The sequence below is a fragment of the Sus scrofa genome, chromosome 9 (genome assembly GCF_054392235.1).
Source record: "Sus scrofa isolate SSC_HxYL_T2T_F1_AM1 chromosome 9, Sscrofa_HxYL_maternal_Yorkshire_Landrace_v2.0, whole genome shotgun sequence".
Classification (NCBI taxonomy): Eukaryota; Metazoa; Chordata; class Mammalia; order Artiodactyla; family Suidae; genus Sus; species Sus scrofa.
The window spans coordinates 55,263,354-55,285,313 of NC_139391.1; the positions used below are offsets into that span (position 1 = coordinate 55,263,354).

The following is a 21,960-nucleotide window of genomic DNA, read 5'->3' on the forward strand; positions in this document are numbered from 1 at the left end:
GATGCCCAGCTTACTGGGCACCTTTGAGAACCCAGTTATATTTTGAACTCACATCACCGGGCATCCCTGGGAACCCAGTTATAATACAAACTCACATCACAGCCTTATTCTGCATCAGGACCAGCAATAGGCTTTCCACGGGCATCCTCTCCTTTAACCCCAGCAGCATCTGTCTACAGGGATCATGTTCAAGGAATTAGCATCCATTTGCCTGGGCAGCTCTAGCATGTGTTATATTTTATGGGAACCTTAAGGAATTTTCAGGGGTGGCTCTGAACATATATACTATCTTTTGTGTGTGTGTGTGTCTTTTTGCCATTTTCTTGGGTCGCTCCCGCAGCATATGGAGGTTCCCAGGCTAGGGGTCTAATCGGAGCTATAGCCGCCGGCCTACGCCAGAGCCACAGCAATGCGGGATCCGAGCCACATCTGTAACCTACACCACAGCTCACGGCAATGCCGGATCCTTAACCTGCTGAGCAAGGTCAGGGATCGAACCTGCAACCTCATGGTTCCTAGTCGGATTCGTTAACCACTGAGCCATGACGGGAACTCCAGAACATATATACTTTCTTTAATCATGAGATGACTCCAGAATTTAACACTCTTATGAGCAGCATTTCTGCTATGAAACAGTGCTCGTTGCAATACATGTAAATAAGTGACTTATTAATATTAAATAAACGTAAAGTGCTCAGAAGGATGCCATGCGTCTAGTAAATGCTACATCAAATTTTGTAATTATTACCATTGTGATCGTTATTATTATCCTTATTTTACAAACGGGGGCCTACGGATGCTGAAGAGCCCTTAAGATCAGTCCCAGCCATCTGACTTTACACTCTGGGTTCTGCTTCACTTTGCTTGGCTTGAAACTAGGAAATAAATCAGAAAAGGGCTGCCCGGCTGGAGGGCTGAGTAGTGGAAGAGGCTGCTCAACTGCCCGCCCCGCTCTTACCCCTGTAGCTCCTGGGTGGACTCTGGTCCCTTGGTATTCTGTTGAAATACCCACGACTAGTTCCAACATCCCATGATTACGAATAAGATTTGGGTAAATCCGGTCCCACTTCCTAAGCAGCTACCATGTGTTCGGTAGCTTCCCTGATCTAGGTTTGCAGCCTGCTGCCATACAGCCAAGTTCATTTCTCTCAGCCAGACCATTTCCATCCCCACCCTTACAACAAAGAGCGGTAACAACTGACATTCCAACCTCACCTTCTGTCTAGACCGGGACCAGCTCTTTAGCCAGAGAAGCCAGTGAACGGTGGCAAATGCTCCATCTGCTCATCTGGACTGTATCTTTCTTGGCAAACCGCTGGGAAGGTGGGATGTGGTTACCAGAGACCCAGCCATGTAGAGACTGGGTGCAAAGAAGACGATAATCAATTTGATCAGTGCTTGTAAGACCTGGTCCTTGGAAGCGGGTAGAATCCCCAGTAGATAACGGAAGAAGCTCTTGCTCTCTTTTCCCTGCCATCGTGCATTTGAACTCCTTTCTTACACCAGGGCTCTCCAAGAAAGTCTTAACCTTGGACCCAAGAGCCACTGCAGGAATTACTGCTAAGCTTTGCCCATCTGGCAGCTGCTGAGCCAAAACCTTTGCCAGATGGAACCCCTGACCCAGTATCTTGTAGCTGTTACTGCTGGATTGAAGGCAGCGCTGCTGCCCATGGACACGTGACCCTGCTGCATTAAAAGAGAAAAAGATGAAGTTCCCAAGGGATGGACACAGGTGTCTTCCCTTGGCTTTTCCCAGTAGGCACACCCCAGTGTTTGAAAGAATTAGAGAAAGTTTATTCAGGAGGATTGATGTCCCATTTTAATGCATGTGAATCAGCCTGTGAAAAAGCTTCCACATGTTGTGCTAAGTCTCTCAGTTCCCCTCGACCTGGATCTGGGTGTGGAGTGACAGTTGTCCACCTGGGGCAGAGACAGGGCACCCAGCGCCATGTGACCTGAGCCCAGGGACAGCTGAGTGGGCTTCCAGGGGGACAGGTGAAGTGGTTGAGTGGTCTCTTCTAAGGACCTGTCCCTAGGGCCTGGGAACAGGCGGGGGGAAGTACAAGGCACGGGATGGAACTGAGCTCTGGACAGGGCTGGGAACAGGGGTAGCAGGTGAGCCCTGGATGGAGTCCCTGGATGCTGAAGGGAGCTTCCAGCTTCCGGGGCTTTTTACAGAAAGGCTGGGGATGGCAGAGCATGTAGTCTCTGAGCCTGTGGCGACCCCGAGGGCCCAGGAGAAAGCAGGTGGGTCTGATGAAAGAGGAGTCCAGGGAACAAGGGTGGGCACTTGTATGGGCATCTGCACAGAGCTGTCTGGGTCCATCCTCAGCACCAGGGCATTCATGAGGAAGGATAGAAAGGTACCACACCAGGAGTTTCTGTCCTGACTCAGTGGAAACGAATTCAAGTAGTATCCATGAGGTCACGGGTTCGATCCCTGGCCTCGCTCAGTCGATTAAGGATGCAGTGTTGCCGTGAACTGTGGTGTAGGTGGCAGACATGGCTCGGATCCCACATTGCTATGGCTGTGGTGTAGGCTGGCGGCTATAGCTCCAATTAGACCCCTTGCCTGGGAACTTCCATATGCTGTAGGTGTGGCCCAAAAAAGCAAAAAAAAAAAAAAAAAAAAAAAAAAAAAAAGGTACCACATCCTCTTAATCCATTCATCTGTTGATGGACATTTATCTTGTTTCCATGTCTGGGCTATTGTGGATAGTGCTGCTATGCTACAAAACAGAAACAGACAGACATAGAGAACAGACTCGTGGTTGCCAAGGGGGAGAGGGGGTATTGGAATGGATGGGGTGTCGTTAGTAGATACAAACTATTGCATTTAGAATGTACAAGCAATGAGGTCCTACTATATAGTGCAGGGATAGGAGATAATACAAGGAAAAGAATGTGTACATATATGTATATACATGACTGGGTCACTTGGCTCTATAGCAGAAATTGGCACAACAATATAAATTAACATTTTTTAATTAAAAAAAATCTTTAAAAAAAGGATCAATGTGAAGGAGTAGCTAGGAAGAAGTGAGGGCTCTAGGCAAGGCTATTCTTTTCCAGCCTGGGTCAACTGTCTGTGGCCTCAGGCTTTCAGAAAATAATTTATAAACTAGCCCATGTTGCAGATTATTATTTAAGTGAAGATGGGCTTTTTGTTCCTCTAATAGCTTCTAGTTCCTGATTTTTTTTTTCCCTCTTTCAAACCTAGTCTTTTTTTTTTTTTTCGCTTTTTAGGGCTGCACACCTTCAGGATATGGAAGTTCCCAGGCTAGGGGTTGAATCGGAGCTGCAGCTGCCAGCCTATGCCACAGCCACAGCAACTCAGGATCCTTCTGCGACCTACACCACAGCTCACGGCAATGCCAGATCCTTAACCCACTGAGGGAGTCCAGGGATCGAAACCGTGTCCTCATGGATACTAGTTGGGTTCATTACCGCCGAGCCATGACAGGAACTCCCTAGCCAAATATTTTTGATGGAAAACTATATAAAGGGGGGGGGTGTCTAAAGGGAAGGCTGGGGAAAGGGATGGCTAGGATTGGGATCACCTCTGAGAGCCTTGGACCCTGCAGCCCTGCAGCATAGACCGTGAGCTCAGGAGGCTGGGACTCAGTCCTGGCCCACTGCTGTCACCTGATGGGCACTGCAGCTGTCAGGAACTTTTCAAAAGCTCTGCCTACAGCGACTTTAACAAACGGAAGCCTCTTTTTTCCTCGGCAGTGAGTCCTCCTGGGGGAGGGCTGCTTGTGTGTGTTCACCGGCTCAACCGTGTCAACCAGTCTCATTTTACAGCTTGAGTCACATACTGTTGTCACAGAAGGAAGACAGGAAGGAAAGGAGAGCCCTATACCAGGAGGACAAAGGCCACCCAGGACCCCACTTCAGGCATCTGTAGGTGTCTCATTTGCAGACTCTGCTCCAGAGGGCAGGGCAATAGCTCCTGTTCCCAAGGGCCACACAGCTGTGGAAACAAAGGAAGAAGAAGAAAGGGAGAGAAAGGAGGGAGAGGAGGGGAAGAGTGGATGAAAGATGGAGGGAAGGAGAGAGAGGGAGAGATGGAGGTAAAGGAAGGAAGCAGGGAGGGAGGGAAGGAAGTCTGGGTTGGAATGAAGAAGAAATGTATTTATATTTCAGCCTCATTGTTACCTACGGAGAGTTGAAAAAGTCAAATTCTTTGAGCTTCAGGTTTTTCTTTTACAAAGTGGGGATACTTATATCTATGCCACAAGTATATTATAAAGATGAAAAATTTAGAGTATGGAAAAAATCATGGTGTACACTGTTCTGTAGTTCAAATTGTTTTCAAAAACGATGGCTCCAACATGAGGGTGTGATAGGTGACAGTCATTTGGCACCGCAGGTTAATTTCCAGCATGGCTTGGGATTGAGAAGTCTCTGTGTCCAGATACTACATCAAAATGAAATGGATTCTACCTCAGGTACCTCTTGATGATGGTTTCAGGTATTGATTTTACAGGCAAGGAACTAAAGGAACATCTTGATGGGCGTCATAGTGTGGGAAGTCCACTAGAGGGCAGCAGAGTCCTTCCCAGCTTACTTCAGAGTGCCCAGAGATACTAATTAAAGCCTAGCAAACGAAGTACTCTCAAAAAAACATGAGCTCCCATCGTGGCTCAGTGGTTAAGGAATCCGACTAAGAACCACGAGGTTGCAGGTTCGATCCCTGGCCTCGCTCAGTGAGTTAAGGATCCGGCGTTGCCAGTGATCTGTGGTGTAAGTTGCAGACGCCGCCGGGATCTGGCATTGCTGTGGCTCTGGCGTAGGCCGGTGGCTACAGCTCTGATTCGACCCCTAGCCTGGGAACCTCCTTATGCCGCGGGTGCGGCCCTAAAAGGACAAAAAGACAAAAAAAAAAAATATATATATATATATATATATGAATGCCACACCTTCACCACACTTAATTGTCTTTGCAGACTCCTCAGTAGCTTGCTTTGTCTGTCTTCTCTGAAACTGGAATTCGGCCATCTCGGTAGAAACATGTGCCTGGAGGAGTTTGAGAGATAAGACATAAAACCTTGGCCAAGACACTGATAAATGACAATTCTATCACCCGGAAGACCACAAGAGTACCTATGTCTTGAACACTGTGAATAAAATTATTTCTGTAAAGCGTTGTGCGCAGTTTTGGAGATTAAAACAAACACTCGATATGTCTGGAATGTTTCCTTATCTTTTTCTTTTCCTTTTTGGCTACACCCACGAAACGTGGAGGTTCCTGGGCCAGGGATCCAACCTGTCTCACAGCAGCGACCTGAGCAGCTGCAGTGACAATGCCAAATCCATAACCCACGGTGCCACAAGGGAACTCCATCTTTTTCTTCTCGAAACATCGGCAGCCTCAGGAACAGAGCAAGAGGTGTGTAGCAGGAGGAGAAAACATTGGTATTTCAGACAAAAAAAATCTGGGTGGAGCCATTTCTGTCTTCTTAGGAAGTGGACTCTTGCATCCCTGGGGTAAATGGTCCTTTTGTGAAAAACACCTGATGAGGCTTCTCTTCCAGGGTGGCAGAAGCTGGGAGCTGTGCGGCCCGGGGACGACGGGGATTCAGAGAACTAGGTCGGGAGCAACTGTGTGAGGAGGAGGACCGGAAAGAGTCTGGGAAAGGAAGGCTCTAGAAGCCCTGGGTGTGGGGGGCCAGGGGCCTGGGAACAGAACCAGAGCGAAACTGTTCCTCTGGTCTCAGGTGGCCAGGAAAACAGGGTGTTGTAAATAAGTCTGAAGTGTTTATTATACCAGGATGCGATTACCCTCTCTTTCCACAAGCTTCCGCTAAGGTCTCCTGCACACTGACTGCATCGCTAGGGCTGGGGGTGCCATCCCAGGAGGGGGCGGGTCCCAAAGAGGGAGGTGCTAGTGAGATCCCGGGGGTGCGGCACACAGACTCTCCCAGGGGGCTGCACAAACTCAGGGAAGAAGACTTTCCCTAATATGCGGCTGCGCCTTTAACATACATTAAACTTTTTATTTGGAAATAAAACCTGAAAAATAAGGATCCTGTCATCCCTCAGTATCCACGGGGGGACTGTTTTCAGGACCCCCAGTGGACAACAAACTGTGAATGCTCCAATCCCTTATACGCAGTGCTCAGTACAGCCCTTTGGATCTGCGGTTGGTTGAACCCGTGGATGTGAAACCCGCGGATAGGGAGGGCTGACTTGCAGTACAAAAACGCCCATGTGCTGTTTGCCCAGATTCACCTCTTGGTAACATTTGATCCATTTGCTTTGTCATTTGCCCAGTATGTCTATTTATACACTCTTCACATGGCTTTTTTTTCTTTTTTTCTTTTTTGCTTTTTATTTAGGGCTAATACCCACAGCATATGGAAGTTCCCAGGTTAGGGGTCGAACTGGACCTGCAGCTGCCAGCCACAGCCACCGCCACAGCACAACTCAGGCTGTGAGCTGCATTGGCAACCTACACCGCAGCCCTCCAAGATGCTGGATCCTTAACCCATTGAGCGAGGCCAGGAATCAAACCCACATCCTCATGGATACTATTTGAGTTCATTTCTGCTGAACCATGATAGGAACTCCTCACATGTTTTTGTTTTTGGTTTTTCAGACACATTTCAGGGTAAATTGTACCCATCATGGCTCTTCACCTTTAAATACTTACTTAAGTGTGCATTTCCTAAGAACAGGAATATTTTTTCTCACGGATCATAGTATAGTTACCAGTTTTATTAAGTTCAGCATTGGCACAGTGTGGGAGCTGACCGTTCATAGGTTCGATCTGTCAAGTCCGATCCTGAATAGCACTTTTTCTCTTCCAATACAGGATCCAGTTTAGATGAGTTATTCATTTACTATTTTTATTCCTTTAGCCTTATTTAATCTAGAACACTTCCACAGCATTTCTTGTTTTTCAATCACATGGATATTTTTGAAGAATGCCACTTACTGCCTTTGTGAAAAAATAAAATTGTCCTCATGTGGGGCTTGCTTGATACTCTTTCATGCATACATTCAGATTATGCATTTCCATCCAGAATACAAAATAGATAATAGTGACTCCTCCTCAGGGTAACCCCCTCCCACCCCTCCCCACCGTGAGGCGTGTGCTAAACAACTGCCCCTCACCGGAGATGTTAATTTTGATCACCTGCTCAAGGTGTGTGTTTTTCCCACTGAATAATTACTAGCTTTCCCCTTCTAGCAATAAGCAGTCTGCAGGGAGATACTTAACATCATGCAAATGTCCTGTGCATCCTCAAAAGTGTCCCCAAGATCTAGTACCCAATGATGCTTCTTGCCTGATCCAGTCTTTACTGTGATGGTTGTAAATGATCCCTTCCTGTCTCCACCATGGTCCCCTCCATTCCCTGGTCAGCACCCAACATTCTCTTGTAACAGAAGCCCTCTTTCTCTTTCTCCCCATCTCTTTACTTTTTCTCTATATTATCTGCTTAGACTTGTGTTTTTTCCAATGGTTTATAGCTTGCTCCTATGCATAATCGCTGTGATGCTCAGGGTTCCAGAGTTCGCACATGGGAGCCTGTTCAGCCTGGCTCCTGTGTCTTTGTGCTATGTTCCCATGATGCTTTTAGTGCTTCCTTATTTCCTGACCCAACCAGATGTTCTAGGCTCACCTTGCACTTACTCTATCAGCCATGCCTCTCGGGATTCTTGTTTCCTTTCAGTTTAGACATCAAGACTTGGGCACTCGGTACACTCATCAATCCTGGGATGTCTTTACCTCTAAGTTCCTCCAATGGACAGAGCTAGGAAACATTTGCTGCAGAGACACATGCGCATAAATATACTCATGCACATACATACGTGCACCTGAGCAGCACACATGTATACACATGCCTTAGAAACCATGCAGTCTCACTGACACTTGTAATTCCCACCTATCTGCATAGGAAATTTTCTTGCCTTCCTAGGATAGACATGCACGCCATTTGGATTTAAATATCCAAGTAAAAGTTGACTCCAAGAAGGAGAGATGTGCGACCAAAAATAGAGTTACAATATTAGAAAGAGAAAGCCACAGAACTGGTGAGAACTGGGGTGTGTGTTTGGGGGGTAGCAAATGGGAAAATCACCATAAATATCTTTCTATTTATTTATGCACTCATGCAAAAGCATTTTTCAGCACTTACTAAGTGTCAAGCACTATTTTAGGTATGGGGTACACAGCAGTGAACAAAACATTAGGTCTCTGACTTAAAGAAACAGGTAGTCAAGCCACGTAAGACACACAACGTGCAATTAACGTAAGATAGGTAGTAAGCGCTCACGGTGAAATGCTTTGCATAACACTAACGTGGGGAGAAGGGGGCAGGGGTATCTGAATGGGGATGCAAATTGTCATTTGGAGGCAGTCTTACTGAGAAGCTCATTTGGAGCCGAGACCCAAGGGAGGTGAAGACACCGCCAGGCCAGGAATCATCTGAGACAGAGTTGCAGGCAAATGGGGAGGTCATGCTAGAAGCCAGAGACCCGTTTGAGGGTATCGCGACAATCCCACACAGCAGAGCTCAGTCCTGCCTCTGGATATCTCCTCTGTGCTCCCAACCTGACAGCATCCTGGCTCTTTCAACACTCACTACACCTCACCTTTCCAGTGACTGTTGCTTTTCTCCCATCTGCATATTCTGTGAGTTCCTTGAGGTCAGAGACCACATATTACACGTCATTTAAAAAATTTTTTTATTATTCTTTTTTGTTTGTTTGTTTTAGGGTCACACTGCGGCATATGGAAATTTCCAGGCTAGGAGTCAAATTGGAGCTACAGCTGCCAGCCTACACCACTGCCTTAACAACACGGGATCCAAGCAGCACCTTTGACCACAGCTCATGGCAACACCAGATCCTTAACCCACTGAGCAAGGCCACAGATCGAACCCTCATCCTCGTGGATCTTAGTCGATTTCGTTAACTGCTGAGTCTCAAAGAGAACTCCTGGGCCACGAAGGGAACTCCTTCTTTGAATTCGAAATATTTAGTCCAGTGCCTGGCACCCAGAGGGTGCCTCACAAGTGTTTGGTGAATTGGAACAAAGTTGGTCCAAAATATCATCAGCTGACTTGCTAATCCTACAGAACTTGCTTTTTCTAATCCTAAATTTAACGTCAGATGCGGGTCTCTCTCTTGGTCACGTGAGCCGAGCCAAAGGCAGTGGGAGCTTTGTTCTCCATCTTATCTCCTTGTTTCTCTTGGTTAAGTTTACACTTAGGACACAACACTTCCATGAGACTATGATAAGATTGTCATTTTTTATAAAGGGAACGCGTTGAGGAATCAGCAAGTGAAGTTTCAAAGACATTCTGGGAATTCGACCTGACATGAACTCTTGCCTTTCTCAGTGCTGGACCCCAAGGTGACCAAGGACTTGGTAAACAGAAACCAGAGGGTCCGTGAATGACGGTGGCGTGTCTGTGGTGTACGGTGGGGGTGGGGTCTCTATGACACGTGTGTGGAAACCTTTCAGCATCACACACAAATCTGCTCAGGGAAGCCCTTTAAAGGCCAATTACAAGGGCACATAGAACGTCAAAATCTGTGGCCCGTGGAAATGAAGCTACCCGTCTGCTGGCCCCCGGAGGCTGTACCCTGTGTGTGTGAGCTGAGAGGGGGCTCTGACACAATCTCCACAGGCCTTACTGTCAGTTTTCACCAACTTGTCTTGAAGCCCTTGTGGGGAGAACAGCCGGTGGCCACATCCATCCCTCGTCAATCGAGCTGCAAACCCATCTTTGGCAAGACTTCTGCTCTCCCAGCCAAACCACTAGCAACTCCTCTTTCACACCAGGCTTCCTGGCCCGACCTGCCCTCTGCTAAGCAGACGGGCAACGCCCCTCGTGACAGTGTGGTGAGGAGGCCGTTGAGGGGGCGAGGGGGCAGCCGGGGAGAGAAGGCATATGAAACCAATTTCGCAGTGCAGACCATACTTTGTGGAGAGCAGAGTGTGGGTTGTGACAGAGGGGGCAGAAGGGCATCACGTGAGCCAAACATAGTTTGTTAGTGTAAGAACAAGTGGGGGAAATGTGGGAGAGGATTTGACGAGGGTGGTTTTTCTGCAGCGCTGTATCGATGTATCTCTTTCCCGGGTATGTTAGAACTTGCTGAATCCATCCCTTCTCTCTCAATATACCCCAAGCACTTTATTCACGAGTTTGTGCGGTATTTATGACCATGGGTCCTGTATTAGTAATTCAACCTAGCAGAGTAAGCTTGGTTATTTACCGAGCTGCATGTCTTCCATGGTGTCAGTGCGAGCAATGGTTGTGTTTTCTTTGCTGAATAATATTTGCTGCGTTGACCTAAGTTTATAAAGGTAAAGCCAAATCCACTGGTGACACCTACTGTGCGGAGTCAACAAATTGAAAGAGTGAAGTTCACAAGTTGAAAGACAGTATTCTGACTCTTGAAGGTGTTCTAGACTCTTGGTTGTTGTGGTTTTTAGGGCCGCACTCGCAGCATATGGAAGTTTCTAGGCTAGGGGTCAAATTGGAGCTGTAGCTGCCAGCCTACACCAGAGCCACAGCAACTCAGGATCCTCACCACAGCTCACAGCAACGCCGGAGCCTTAACCCACCGAGCAAGGCCAGGGATCGAACCTGCATTCTCATGGATACTAGTCAGATTCATTTCTGCTGAGCCACAGTGGGAACTCCCAAGTGTGCTATATTCTGAATCAGGTGTTATTTATGACCCAAGTGTCACCTTCTTATGACCTGAGGGAAAGAAGTGAGGACCATTTGTGTGTTTTGAGAAACATGCTTTGGAGGACAGTTGAGATTTTTATGGGCATCTGTATCACCCAAAGGTCCATGTGGGTTTTCATTTTAATAAGTGTTAAACCCCTTTTCTAAAATAATAACAGTAGGAGGAAAAAAACAAAACAAAGCATGTAGCAAAAGTAATGAAACCACGAGGAGCAAGACCAAAGGCCTTTCATCCAAGGAGAGAACTGACACTCGGATGCCACCATGGACCTTGCCTCCATCATGGCTGGAATGAAATCAGAGCCTTTCCCTCCAAGTGGTTGGAAATGTAAATCTTCAGACACATGGAGAAGAAAGGTTTGGCTGTGATACGGGTTGAGACTCAGGGAATGTGGAAACAACTGGGCCTTGAAGCAGGGAGTGTTGAAATAATATGTTGTTTTAAGAGTCTTCACTGGGAGACTAATATTTCAACACATTTGAATGACTTCCTTGCTGTATGACGTTCAGGCTTAAAAAAATGAAGTTGAATAAGTAATAGGAGCTTCCAAGAGAAAAATCACTCAGCTTAGATAATTGCAAAAAACATCAGAGATGCTGGTTAGACACGTTCCCCTGGCAAGCCAACCTCCAAGCCGCCTCTTTCTCGGGAGCGTTGCCTTGAGTTGGATCTTTTTCTGAAACTTAACATTTTAGGTGATTGAGAGGTAAGTTTGAGATTCCTAGTTTTTCATGAGGAAAATACTGAGAAAACTGATGTTTATGGCATAAAAGTTGGTTTTCTTTTAATTAGGGAAATTGCATAATTCCATCCAACTCTTCCATAAATCCATATAATATTTATTTCACAGTAATTTACTGCATACTTATTAAAAAAAAAAAACCTGTGCCAGTATCTCATCTTCTGAATTAAAGAGATGATTCAATTGCATAAGACTAGAGCTCCATCCATCCTTGTGGAGACACCATGTTCCTCACCAGCCCACGCCAGAGCCACAGCAACGCCAGATCCGAGCCGCATCAGTGACCTGTGCCACAGCTCACGGCAACGTCGGATCCTTAACCCACTGAGCAAAGCCAGGGACTGAACCTGCAACCTCATGGCTCCTGGTCAGATTCGTTAACCCCTGAGCCCTGATGGAAACTCCGCAGTTGGATTCTTAACCTACTGCACCACGGCAGGAACTCCTCTTCATACTTTACGTTTTGTTGAAAATCATTTGTTTTAATATCATCCTCAGAAAAGATGATGATAAGATAATTTTTCAATCCCAACATATCTGAAACATTTATCAACGCATCTGATCATTTGTCTGGGTAAAGAATTTCATGCTGAAAAGCTTTTCTGTCAGAAGTTGAAACTAAAGGCTTCTTGTCTTCTAATGCCCAAATTTTATTCCTTAGAGTCTTGTTGCTTACCTAACTGGCAAGACTTTGGGAGGTAATAGTTTTGAATGGTTAAGAGCGGAACCACCTAGATTCAAATACCTTCTTACACTCCACCAACTTGGCCACGTGATATTTGCCAAGTTATTCAAACTCCCTCTGTTTTCCTTTTCCCGCTCTGTAAGATGGGGCATGATAAAATTCTTTTCAGCCTAAATTGACGTCTTGGGTATATTTACCCTCATAGGATTTTAATTTAGATGAGAGAGAGGGTACTTTGACTAAAACTCCATTTGTGGGGTTTAATTTTGTGATGGATGAACACAAGTTTCAGCTACGGTCTTAGTGGAAATGTGCAGTAAAATGCAACGTGTCATGCTAGGCACATCCTACACACTCAAACACCGAAACTGTTATGGTAGATCCATTTCTGGAAAAAAAAAATAGCATGTGTTACAGTGATAATATGTACGTTGTAACTCTTAAATTATAATTATATTTGGAATATTAAAAAAATAGCTCCCCAAGAGCCAAGAGACCACAGTGGGAGGTCCAGAAGGCCAGCAGATACAGTGGTTAGTCAGTTCTGCCCCTCACAGCAGGGGATTTGAACTTCACTGAGCTTTGGCCAAGCACACAAGCGCAGCGCTAGTCTAACAATGAAAACACAAACATTACACATTTATTAATTTGGTAATGATTAATTGTTTGTTGCTCTCCAAGCATCATCATTCATTGTTCTGAAGTGGATTTCCCGCAGTTTATTATGGTAATTCGTGCTGGTAATATGCTCCACACCCACAGATGTGAGGCTGAATTTTCAAAACACCCTGATTCGGAGATGGAAAATGTGGGCTGTTTGTTCCACGTCCTTGAGTAACTCACTTAACCTCTGTTCTGTTTCCCTCTCTATAAATCGCTGCAGCTACCCTATTAGAGCATTTTAAAGGCTAAAATAATTTGTGTGAAAATTCTACATAAGTACTATGAAAATTACTATTAGCAGGAACTGAGCCGGAGGCAGTACTTTCATGTAAGTTTATATGAAAGGAGAGGCTCTTCCCTTCACTCCTGGTTATCTTTTAGAACAGAAATAAAGAAGACGCTGGTTAATGTCATTTCTACTAGAAAATCCATGCTGCCAACGTTACACAAGTCTTTTTGACTAAGAAAAAAAAGTTGCCATATATTCACAACAAGTTTTTTTGTGCAGGTTTTTATTGTGCCATGATCAGAGTTCTCTTGAAGTTAGTTGTTCGGGGTTTGGGGCTCCATATACCTGACTCTTGCATTGCTGCAGCTCTATGTTTGTCATGATTTTTTTTTTTTTCTTTTGATGGCCACACCTGCAGCATATGGAAATTTCCGGTCTGGGAATCCAATTCAGAGCTGCAGCTGCCTGCCCATGCCACAGCCACAGCAACGCTGAATCTGAACAGTATCTGTGACCTGTGCCACAGCTCCCGGCAATGCCAGATCCTCAACCCCCTGATCGAGGTCAGAGATGGAATCTGCATCCTCACAGACACTGTGTCATGTCCTTAACCCACCAAGCCACAATGGGAACTCAGTCGTGTTTTTTTTTATTAACGATAGTAATGATATTAAATAGCATTGAACAATGACTTACTACGTACCAGGCGTTGTACATAGAGACTAACTCCATTTCTTGTCTTCAGTATCCCAAGAGCATAATGACAGTCTTGAAACAGTATTAATTTTGTAATCACTATTTTCTTTTATTTGGAAAACAGAAACAAAAATTCGTGTAACTCCTTTGGGAAGAAGTGTATTGTGTGAAAATAAAAATATGCTATTATAGTCTCATGAAGCTTGAGAACTGCTAAGCTAGAGGAAAAAAATGTTTTTTTTTCTGAACTTCTCTGTATTAGTACCTAGTGCTATATGAGATTAAAATGATGTAATGTGCTAATGAAACAAATAAAAGGTCAAATGACTGAAAATTCAATATAAATTGGACAGGATGGCTAATAGGCAGTGTTTGCTGTGGGAACACATAAAAGAACAGACACACCTTTCATGCTTTCATTTATTTATTTTTCCTACTTGGCTTGATAATTTTAATATGTTAAATACTAGGATTTCATAGGCCCTGCAGGGAAGAAAGGTCAACCTCCAGCCTGTTGGGTAAGACCACATCACCAGATTTAGACAGAATTTTTTCTATTCGCATAATAACTGGATCATTTATATAAGTTGCTCAAATTCTCTAAGCCTCAGTTGCCTTATTTATTGAATAGACTATGAATACTCACTAGGGCAATTCTGAGGGTTATATGAGGAAATATATTCAAAGTTGTTTCCACTGTGTCTGATCCAAGCAGGCATATAATTAGCTTTAACATATCAAAGAAACTATTCGTTGATTCATTTTCTGAAAATGTTTTCCTTTTATTGAAATTCCCAATATCCTTCATAAATTATGGACACCCTAACTGGGTAAGTTCTCTCACAGTCTTCTTAAATACAAGAACTCAGGTCCATGCCTTTTAGAAGCATAGGGGGTGGCCCTGCTTAACCCCATCTGTAGACATTCTAAACATACACAACACATATTCTATTTCTCTCAAAACCCAATTCCAAAGTTGGGAATAGGGTACCAACATCTCCATTTCATTCTACTTCGCACTTGACGTATAAGTCCCAAAGACAAAAGCGCCTTTTTGTCTTTTCTTTTCTTTTCTTCTTCTTTTTTTTTTTTTTTTGCTTTTTAGGGACACACTCATGGCATGGGGAAGTTCCCAGGCTAGGGGTCGAATCGGAGCTACAGCTGCCAGCCTACACCACAGCTACAGCAATGCTGGATCCAAGCCACACCTACGACCTACACCAGAGCTCATGGCATTGCCAGATCCTTAAGTCACTGAGTGAGGCCAGGGATCGAACTCACGTTATCATGGATCCTAGTCGGGTTCGTTAATTGCTGAGCCACGACGGGAACTCTGAAAGCCACATGTACAGCTACATTTGGTTCATTGAAAGTGGGTTCCATAAATAAGCAAGGGCTCCCCACACTGAACCCAAAAAGCCGCCTGGTGTTTCCCACCCTTCAATAATGAGAAAATCACTAACGTTGAATGAGGAGGGACCGGAGCAGCACCGTGACATGCAATCTACTCTCTAGCTGGAGGACCTCTGTCTCTACTCCTGCAACGAGTAGAGACGCTTTACTGCCCTGCATGGTCTCCCCCCCCCCACCTCAGCCATCTATTGATGCAGCAGAGAGAAATTAAATTAGACACCAATTAAAGAAACACGATCCTTATAACACAAAACAAGACAAAACCACAAACAAAATCATTCAATAAACACTCAACACTCCTCCAACATAACACTATATCTTGGCTATGTTGACTGAGAAGGATAATTCCGCCCTGGAGCACATAGAATTAGCCAACTGCAACTTCAATACTTCCTTTATGTAAAATATCACTGCTATGGTGTCTCCTACAAATACCAGTACGGCTACTACTAATGATAATTCTGAGACAAATATGGTAGAATGTTAACCTTTAATCAATTACACTGATTATTATCCCCATGTCTCAGTGTGTTCATGATTTCATGACTGTTTTCATGGCAAAAAAAGTTAAGGTAAAAATTGACTTGTGTGACAGTATAAATTCGGAGACACACATTTGGATTCTGATCCTGCGGCTCAAGAGGTAATTACTCTTGTCAATCCCAAGATTCTATCTATAATAATATGTATCTGTAAATAAACTATAAAATTGGTTACTTTTTTACCTGCCTCAAAAAAATATTTTATAAGAAAAAAAAATTAGATGGAGTTCCCATCGTGACTCAGGGGAAACAAATCCGACTAGGAACCCTGGGGTTGCGGGTGCGATCCCTGGCCTCTCTCAGTGGGTTAAGGATCCGGCATTGCCGTGAGCTGTGGTGTAGGTTGCAGACTCAGCTCAGACCCTGCATTGCTGTGGATGCAGTGTAGGCCGGCAGCTGCAGCTCCAATTTGACCCCAGCCTGGGAACCTCCATATGCCATGGGTGTGACCCTAAAAAAGCAAAAAAAAAAAAAATTTACAGCCATAAAAGGGTTAATGTGAGAAAATATCTGGTATAATGCCTAACACAATAAATAATCATTTAATATTACTTTCATCTGAAAAACAATATTGATAATCGTCATTGCTATGTTTGTAATAAATCACACACAGCAGGAAGAATGGTATTGACAGTGGTTTTCTAATGCACCTGGTGAGAATGAGCTGCTTGTGCCAATGACCTCACAGGGACATATGCTGACCAAGAAAAGTGGAGAAATAGACTAGATTGGATTTATGGCCACAGTGGTGGAGTTTGAGGAGTGTTAAGTGAATAATAGTACCTGTTTTAGTCATTCGTGCTTTTGTAAAGGCTAAATTAAATTTCCCAGATTCGAACAAATTGACACTAGTACCTGGGAGGTGAAAAAGGTCTTGTTAAAACTAGAACAAATTGAAACTGTAAGAGAATGAAAAATTGCCCTGTACTAATTCAAAAAATTTTCAGAAAATAATTAACATTCAGAGAGGAAGGAAGGAAGGAAAGGAAGGAGGGAGGGAGGGAGGGAAGACTTTGCATGAAAGAAAAATACAAGTCCACAAACTTTAAAGAAGTATACAGATATTTCCAGCTGTGGCATCATTTAATAGAATTATTGACTAGAGAGGAAAAAGGGGAACGAAGTTTGAGCAGAGATAGCAAAAAATCAAAAATCAAAAGGAAGAGATTCATAAAGACAGGATCAAAGCAAAGAAGGATGAAGAGCTTAGGGAAGATTCAAAGCTCCAACTCCTGCCCTTTAGGAATGAGGGAGAGTGGGGTGGTGGCCCAGTCTTCAGAGACAGGACCGCCAGGACAAGACGCCTGAAGGAGAGATGATGTGCACCTTTGCGTAGAACCCCTTTAAGAGAAGAAAAAAAAATCAAGGTAAGCAATGACTGAATGGAGCGTGGGTTTTTTTTTTTTTTAATAGAATCCAAAGACATTTTATTTTTGTCTTTTTTTTTGTATAATGATCATAACAATCTGATTTCACAGGATTTGGAATGTGGTTATTAATCAAAGAAGGAAGAGTAAAATAATGGAGCCACAGCCACAGCAGCTTAAAAAGTAAGCCGTGGGGTACTTCCTGGAGAAGAGCTGCAGAGGGTGGGCCAGCCTCCCTGCAGAGGATGCTCTGTTAGAAGGGTAGATGCAAACTATTACATTTAGAATGGATGAGCAATGAGGTCCTACCGTATACACAGGGAACTATATCCACTCTCTTGGGATAAAACGTGATGGCAGATAATATGAGATAGATATGTAACCGGATCACTTTGCTGTACAGTAGAAATTGGCACAATATTGTAAATCGACTATCGTTTTTAAAATATCACATAGAAAAAAAGAAAACTCACTTCCTATTAGACTGCTTAAAGCTCTTTACATATGGAAAATTTGAAGCTGTCCTTTATGCTTATTTTGGAGAGATATTGATTTGAATAAACCAATTCATTTATTCACTAAAGAAAAGAGACAGTGTTTGCCTTGGGCAGCTAATAACGAGTGGCAGAAAGATGCAATTAGTATAAAGGAGGAAAGGAGTTATTAATAAAATTTTTTCAGAAAAGCAAGATGATGCCATAAAGTGAAGGGCAATGAGCTTTGTAAGTTCCAGTTAGAAAACTGGGCTGGGAAACATACCATGAGACCCGGCCAGAACAATAGGAGTGACAGACAGTCCAGCTAGGGTGCACAGGGCAGATAAGACAATGTTTTCTTTCTGAGTTTCAGCGGTAACATAAAATATCCCCAAAGCAAGAAATCAAGTTTATTTATTTTTAAAGATCTGATTCATTAAAGAATTACTTTCCCTCTAAGACAATGCAAAAATAGTGTTTCATGAAGGTGCTATAAAATGACTGGAATTCCATGTGCAAAGGTTAAGTAAAAAAAAAATATCAAATGGGCCATTAATGAGAAAAATTGCACAGCAAGCCATTTTTAAGTTGTTGCCAAAGCTTCCAATGAGAATGTTCATGTCAGATTCAGAAGCAATAGATGCTCAGTGAAAGCGAGGTGTCTTACCCAAGGTCCCAAAGCTGGGGTAAGTCTTTTTTTTTTGTCTTTTTAGGGCAGCACCCGTGGCATACGGAGTTTCCCAGGCTAGGGGTCAAATCGGAGCTGCAGCTGCTGGCCTGCGCCACAGCAACGCCAGATCCGAGCCACATCTATGACCTACACCACGGCTCACAGCAACATCAGATCCTTGGGGTAAGTCTTTTTAACTTAAATCTTTTTTTTTTTTTTTGGTCTTTTTGCCATTTCTTGGGCTGCTCCTGTGGCATATGGAGGTTCCCAGGCTAGCGGTCTAATCAGAGCTATAGCCACCGGCCCAGAGCCATAGCAACGCAGGATCCGAGCCGCGTCTGCGACCTACACCACAGCCCACAGCAATGCCGGATCGTTAACCCACTGAGCAAGGGCAGGGATCGAACCCACACCCTCATGGTTCCTAGTCGGATTCCTTAACCACTGCGCCACGACGGGAACTCCCTTAAGTCTTTTTGACGCCAAGTCCTATGACCTTTCTACAATGTTGTTATTGACTCAACCAGAAAGCAAGCTAAAACTGTTCAAATTCCCTCTTCTTAAGTAATACATTCAAATATTTTCCAGCAAGTGGGGACCCAGCCTGTGCCTGTGTCTCACAGTAAGATGAGCTTAGAAGGGCGTTCCCACACATTCATGCATACACATGTGTGGGTAGGCATGCATGAGTGGGAGGAATAACTACAGCAGAAAAAGAAAAAAAAAAAAAGAGTACCTTTCAAGAATAATAATAAGTGAGGAGAAGAAGCCAAATCACATGGACCCTGTGGGTAAAAAATAAGAAATTTTTGATTCAGGTAACCAAGAGATTGTTCTTCCTTTTGCTGTTGAGAGTTTTTTCCGTGTGTGTGTGTGTGTGTGTGTGTGTGTGTGTGTGTGTGTGTGTGTGTGTGTGAGGGAGCTGTGAAGGCTTAATGGCAGCTAGGGATGTAAAGAAGGAAAATAGCAGTTACAAAGAGAATTATGCAATCTTATAAAATAAAAGTGGGAAGGAGAAAAAAACAGAATCTCCTTTGTGGGAATCATATCAATGTAGCAAAGAACTGAAATGAGGACAATGTACTTTGGAGAAGAGAAGAATGACATCCATTTAAAAACATAGCAAATGGAGTTCCCTGGTGGTTCAGCAGGTTAAGGACCCAGCATTGTCACTGCTGTGAGGCACGGGTTCAATCTCTGGCCCAGGAACTTCTACATGTTGTGGCATAGCCCCCCCCCCAAAAAAAAGACATCAGAGAGTCTCAAATTTATATTTTCTCTTTGGAAATTTTTAAAAAAGTTTCAAGTGTACAGCAAAGTGAATCTATGTGGGAAAAATATTATTTTTTCCATATAGATTATTAAAACTTATTGAGTAGATTTCCCTGTGCTCTATAGTAGGCCCTTGTTAGCTGTCTATTTTGTATACAGTAGTGTGTAGGTAATTCCCATCCTCCTAATTTATCTCTCCCCCTGACAATTTCCCCTATTTATAAAACAGAAACAAACTCGCAGATTTCAAAATCTCTTTGGAAATTTTAATTGGCTATTTGTGAGGGTGAAGTAAGAGCTGTCCATAAATTAAAAGTATTTTAAAGTAAAAAAAAAAAGTGGCTGTCAAATGAGATGACTTATGTGAAAATATTCTAAAAATTATGAAATGCTGTTTTGGTGTTAGCTGTCATTGCAGCTGTTATCACTGTTGTCATCATCATCATTGGTGATTTTTCTGGTGGTGCCACCCCTGGACGGCCACCCCAGTGAGGTCCTCAGCTCCAGCTGTATTTGGGAGCTGTGGCCCCTATTTGTAGAGAAAGTCCTGCCCATCCACCCCTCTGCAGACAGAAGAATGGACATCATCTGCTGATGCAACCACACCTCTCACCATAGAAGAAGTAGTCAAGGGCTGGCTCTTTCCCAAGTGCACTATGATGAAATGGTCATCAATTACAGTAAGAGATTTAAGTTTGGAATGTAAAAAAAGAATGATTTCCTGCTGTTTATGCATGGAAATGGGTTACTGAGGGAAATAGAACTACCTCTTTCCTAGAGAGGGTCAGAAATAGTTCTTGGAGTTCCTGTCATGGCACAGCGGAAATGAGTCCAACTAGGAGCCATGAGGTTGTGGGTTCAATCCTGGCCTCACTCAGTGGGTTGAGGATCCAGCGTTGCCGTGAGCTGCGGTGGAGGTCACTGATGCGGCTGGGATCCTGCATTGCTGTGGCTGTGGCTGTGGCCGGCAGCTACAGCTCTGATTAGACCCCTAGCCTGGGAAACTCCATATGCCACAGGAGAGGCCCTAGAAAAGGCAAAAAGACAAAAAAAAAAAAAAAAAAAAAAAAAAAAAAAAGAAAGAAGAAAGAAAGAAAAAAAAGAAATAGTTCTCTCTCTGCCTTCAGAGATTCAGAAGGAAATTCTTTTCTCTTTTTTTTCCATTTTTGTATGAGTTGATTTACCATATTCTGTCAGTGTCTGCTGTACAGCAAAGTGACCCAGTCTTGTACACACACACACACACACACACACACACACACACACACACATTCTTTTTCTTATAACTGGTAGAAGTGGGACAGAGGTTTTCGAAAAGGACGATTCCCAGGTTCCATTCAAATCTCCAGACTGTGTTATTATGAGTTGTCATCTGTTTATCAAGTCGCCTGTGCTTATCTAGACACTCACAGTCGTGCATCAGTTCCACATGTCCTCGAGTAGCCTTACGCAATTAATGTGAGTTTGAAACCATTTTCAATTCCGGAAACTGTTGAATCCACCGGGAATAAAAACGATGGAAAAAGTTTCAACTGGTTCAGGTAATAGAGACATGAATGTTGGATTTCTCAGTTTTGAATTGCTCTCTCATCTCCCCCTCTCTCTTCCAGACCATCCTTCCTTGCCCAGGCTGAGGAACACTCATTTACTCTGTTCACCCCAAATAGAGGATTTGATGTTTCCTTCCGGGTACAACTTCCTGCTCACATCCCCCATCTTCCCAAAAGTCGTGAAGGCGTTCTCTGCTTCCTTATCCTTTCACCCTGCCCCTGAAGATTGTTTCCCGTTTCGTGAGGAGGTATAAAAACGTCTGTGCCCCTGAACGTACAATATCTTCATTCTCATCGTCTAGGAGACAGGATGCGGTGAGGGTGTTAAGTGTCAGCCATGTCAGATTTCACTTCCTGCTTCCTAATCAATCCAATATGGGTCGACCCACCCCCGGGTACGCCCCAGCCTTTCCAAGGAGATCTTGCTTCTCATCTGACCTGGGCTGCTCTCGCATCAACTACCCAGGGACACCGTTAACAATACCTGGCAATATCCCTCTGCTTCATCCAGCTCCCGGCCCCTCTTCCATCTTCAGGGTTATAAAAATGAAGGAAATGTGTTCCGACGGATTCCCGTGGCTAGGGAGTTGCTTGCTGAATGATTTCATAGTCTGGCTATTAGCTGTGAAGAAATATAATGCCATCCTTACATATCTGGTTTTAGTCGGGAGGGAAAGGCTCAGATGAAAGCCTCGGGAGAGGCGGAGAGGCACGAAGAGAAAGAGTTAGCATCCTGAGGACTCCGGCTGATGATTTAGGAGGGTGATTAGAATGGAGTATTTATGGTGCTGGTGCAGGAGGTTGATGTTCCCAGGCTTTTACTTGCAGTGTGTGCCAGGGTACAGGGTGACCCTGGGGAAGTGCCATGTTAGTCCAGGTGGAGGGAGCTCGCCGGAGGAAATGAACAGCTTTTTGACGAGTTAATTTCCCCTGGCGAAGGGT

General features: G+C 44.1%; 1 protein-coding gene across 5 annotated transcripts in view; it reads right to left on the reverse strand.

Annotated features, from left to right (window-relative positions):
• Nucleotides 1-15,612: 15,612 nt before the first annotated feature.
• The window catches only part of LOC110255457 (uncharacterized), a 73,136-nt gene continuing 66,788 nt past the window's right edge, over nt 15,613-21,960 (reverse strand). For 3 of the 5 annotated variants that reach the window (XR_014816743.1, XR_014816739.1, XR_014816740.1), the window contains 3 exons: nt 21,503-21,640; nt 18,933-18,981; nt 15,613-17,024 (listed from right to left, as the gene is read on the reverse strand). Coding sequence is in view for 1 of the 5 variants with exons in the window: in XM_084978377.1 (XP_084834503.1) it covers nt 21,522-21,640 (119 nt within the window). In the remaining 4 variants the exon portion in view is untranslated. The remainder of the gene's footprint in view (nt 17,025-18,932; nt 18,982-21,502; nt 21,641-21,960) is intronic. The other 2 variants (XM_084978377.1, XR_002335730.2) reach the window with 2 other exon arrangements.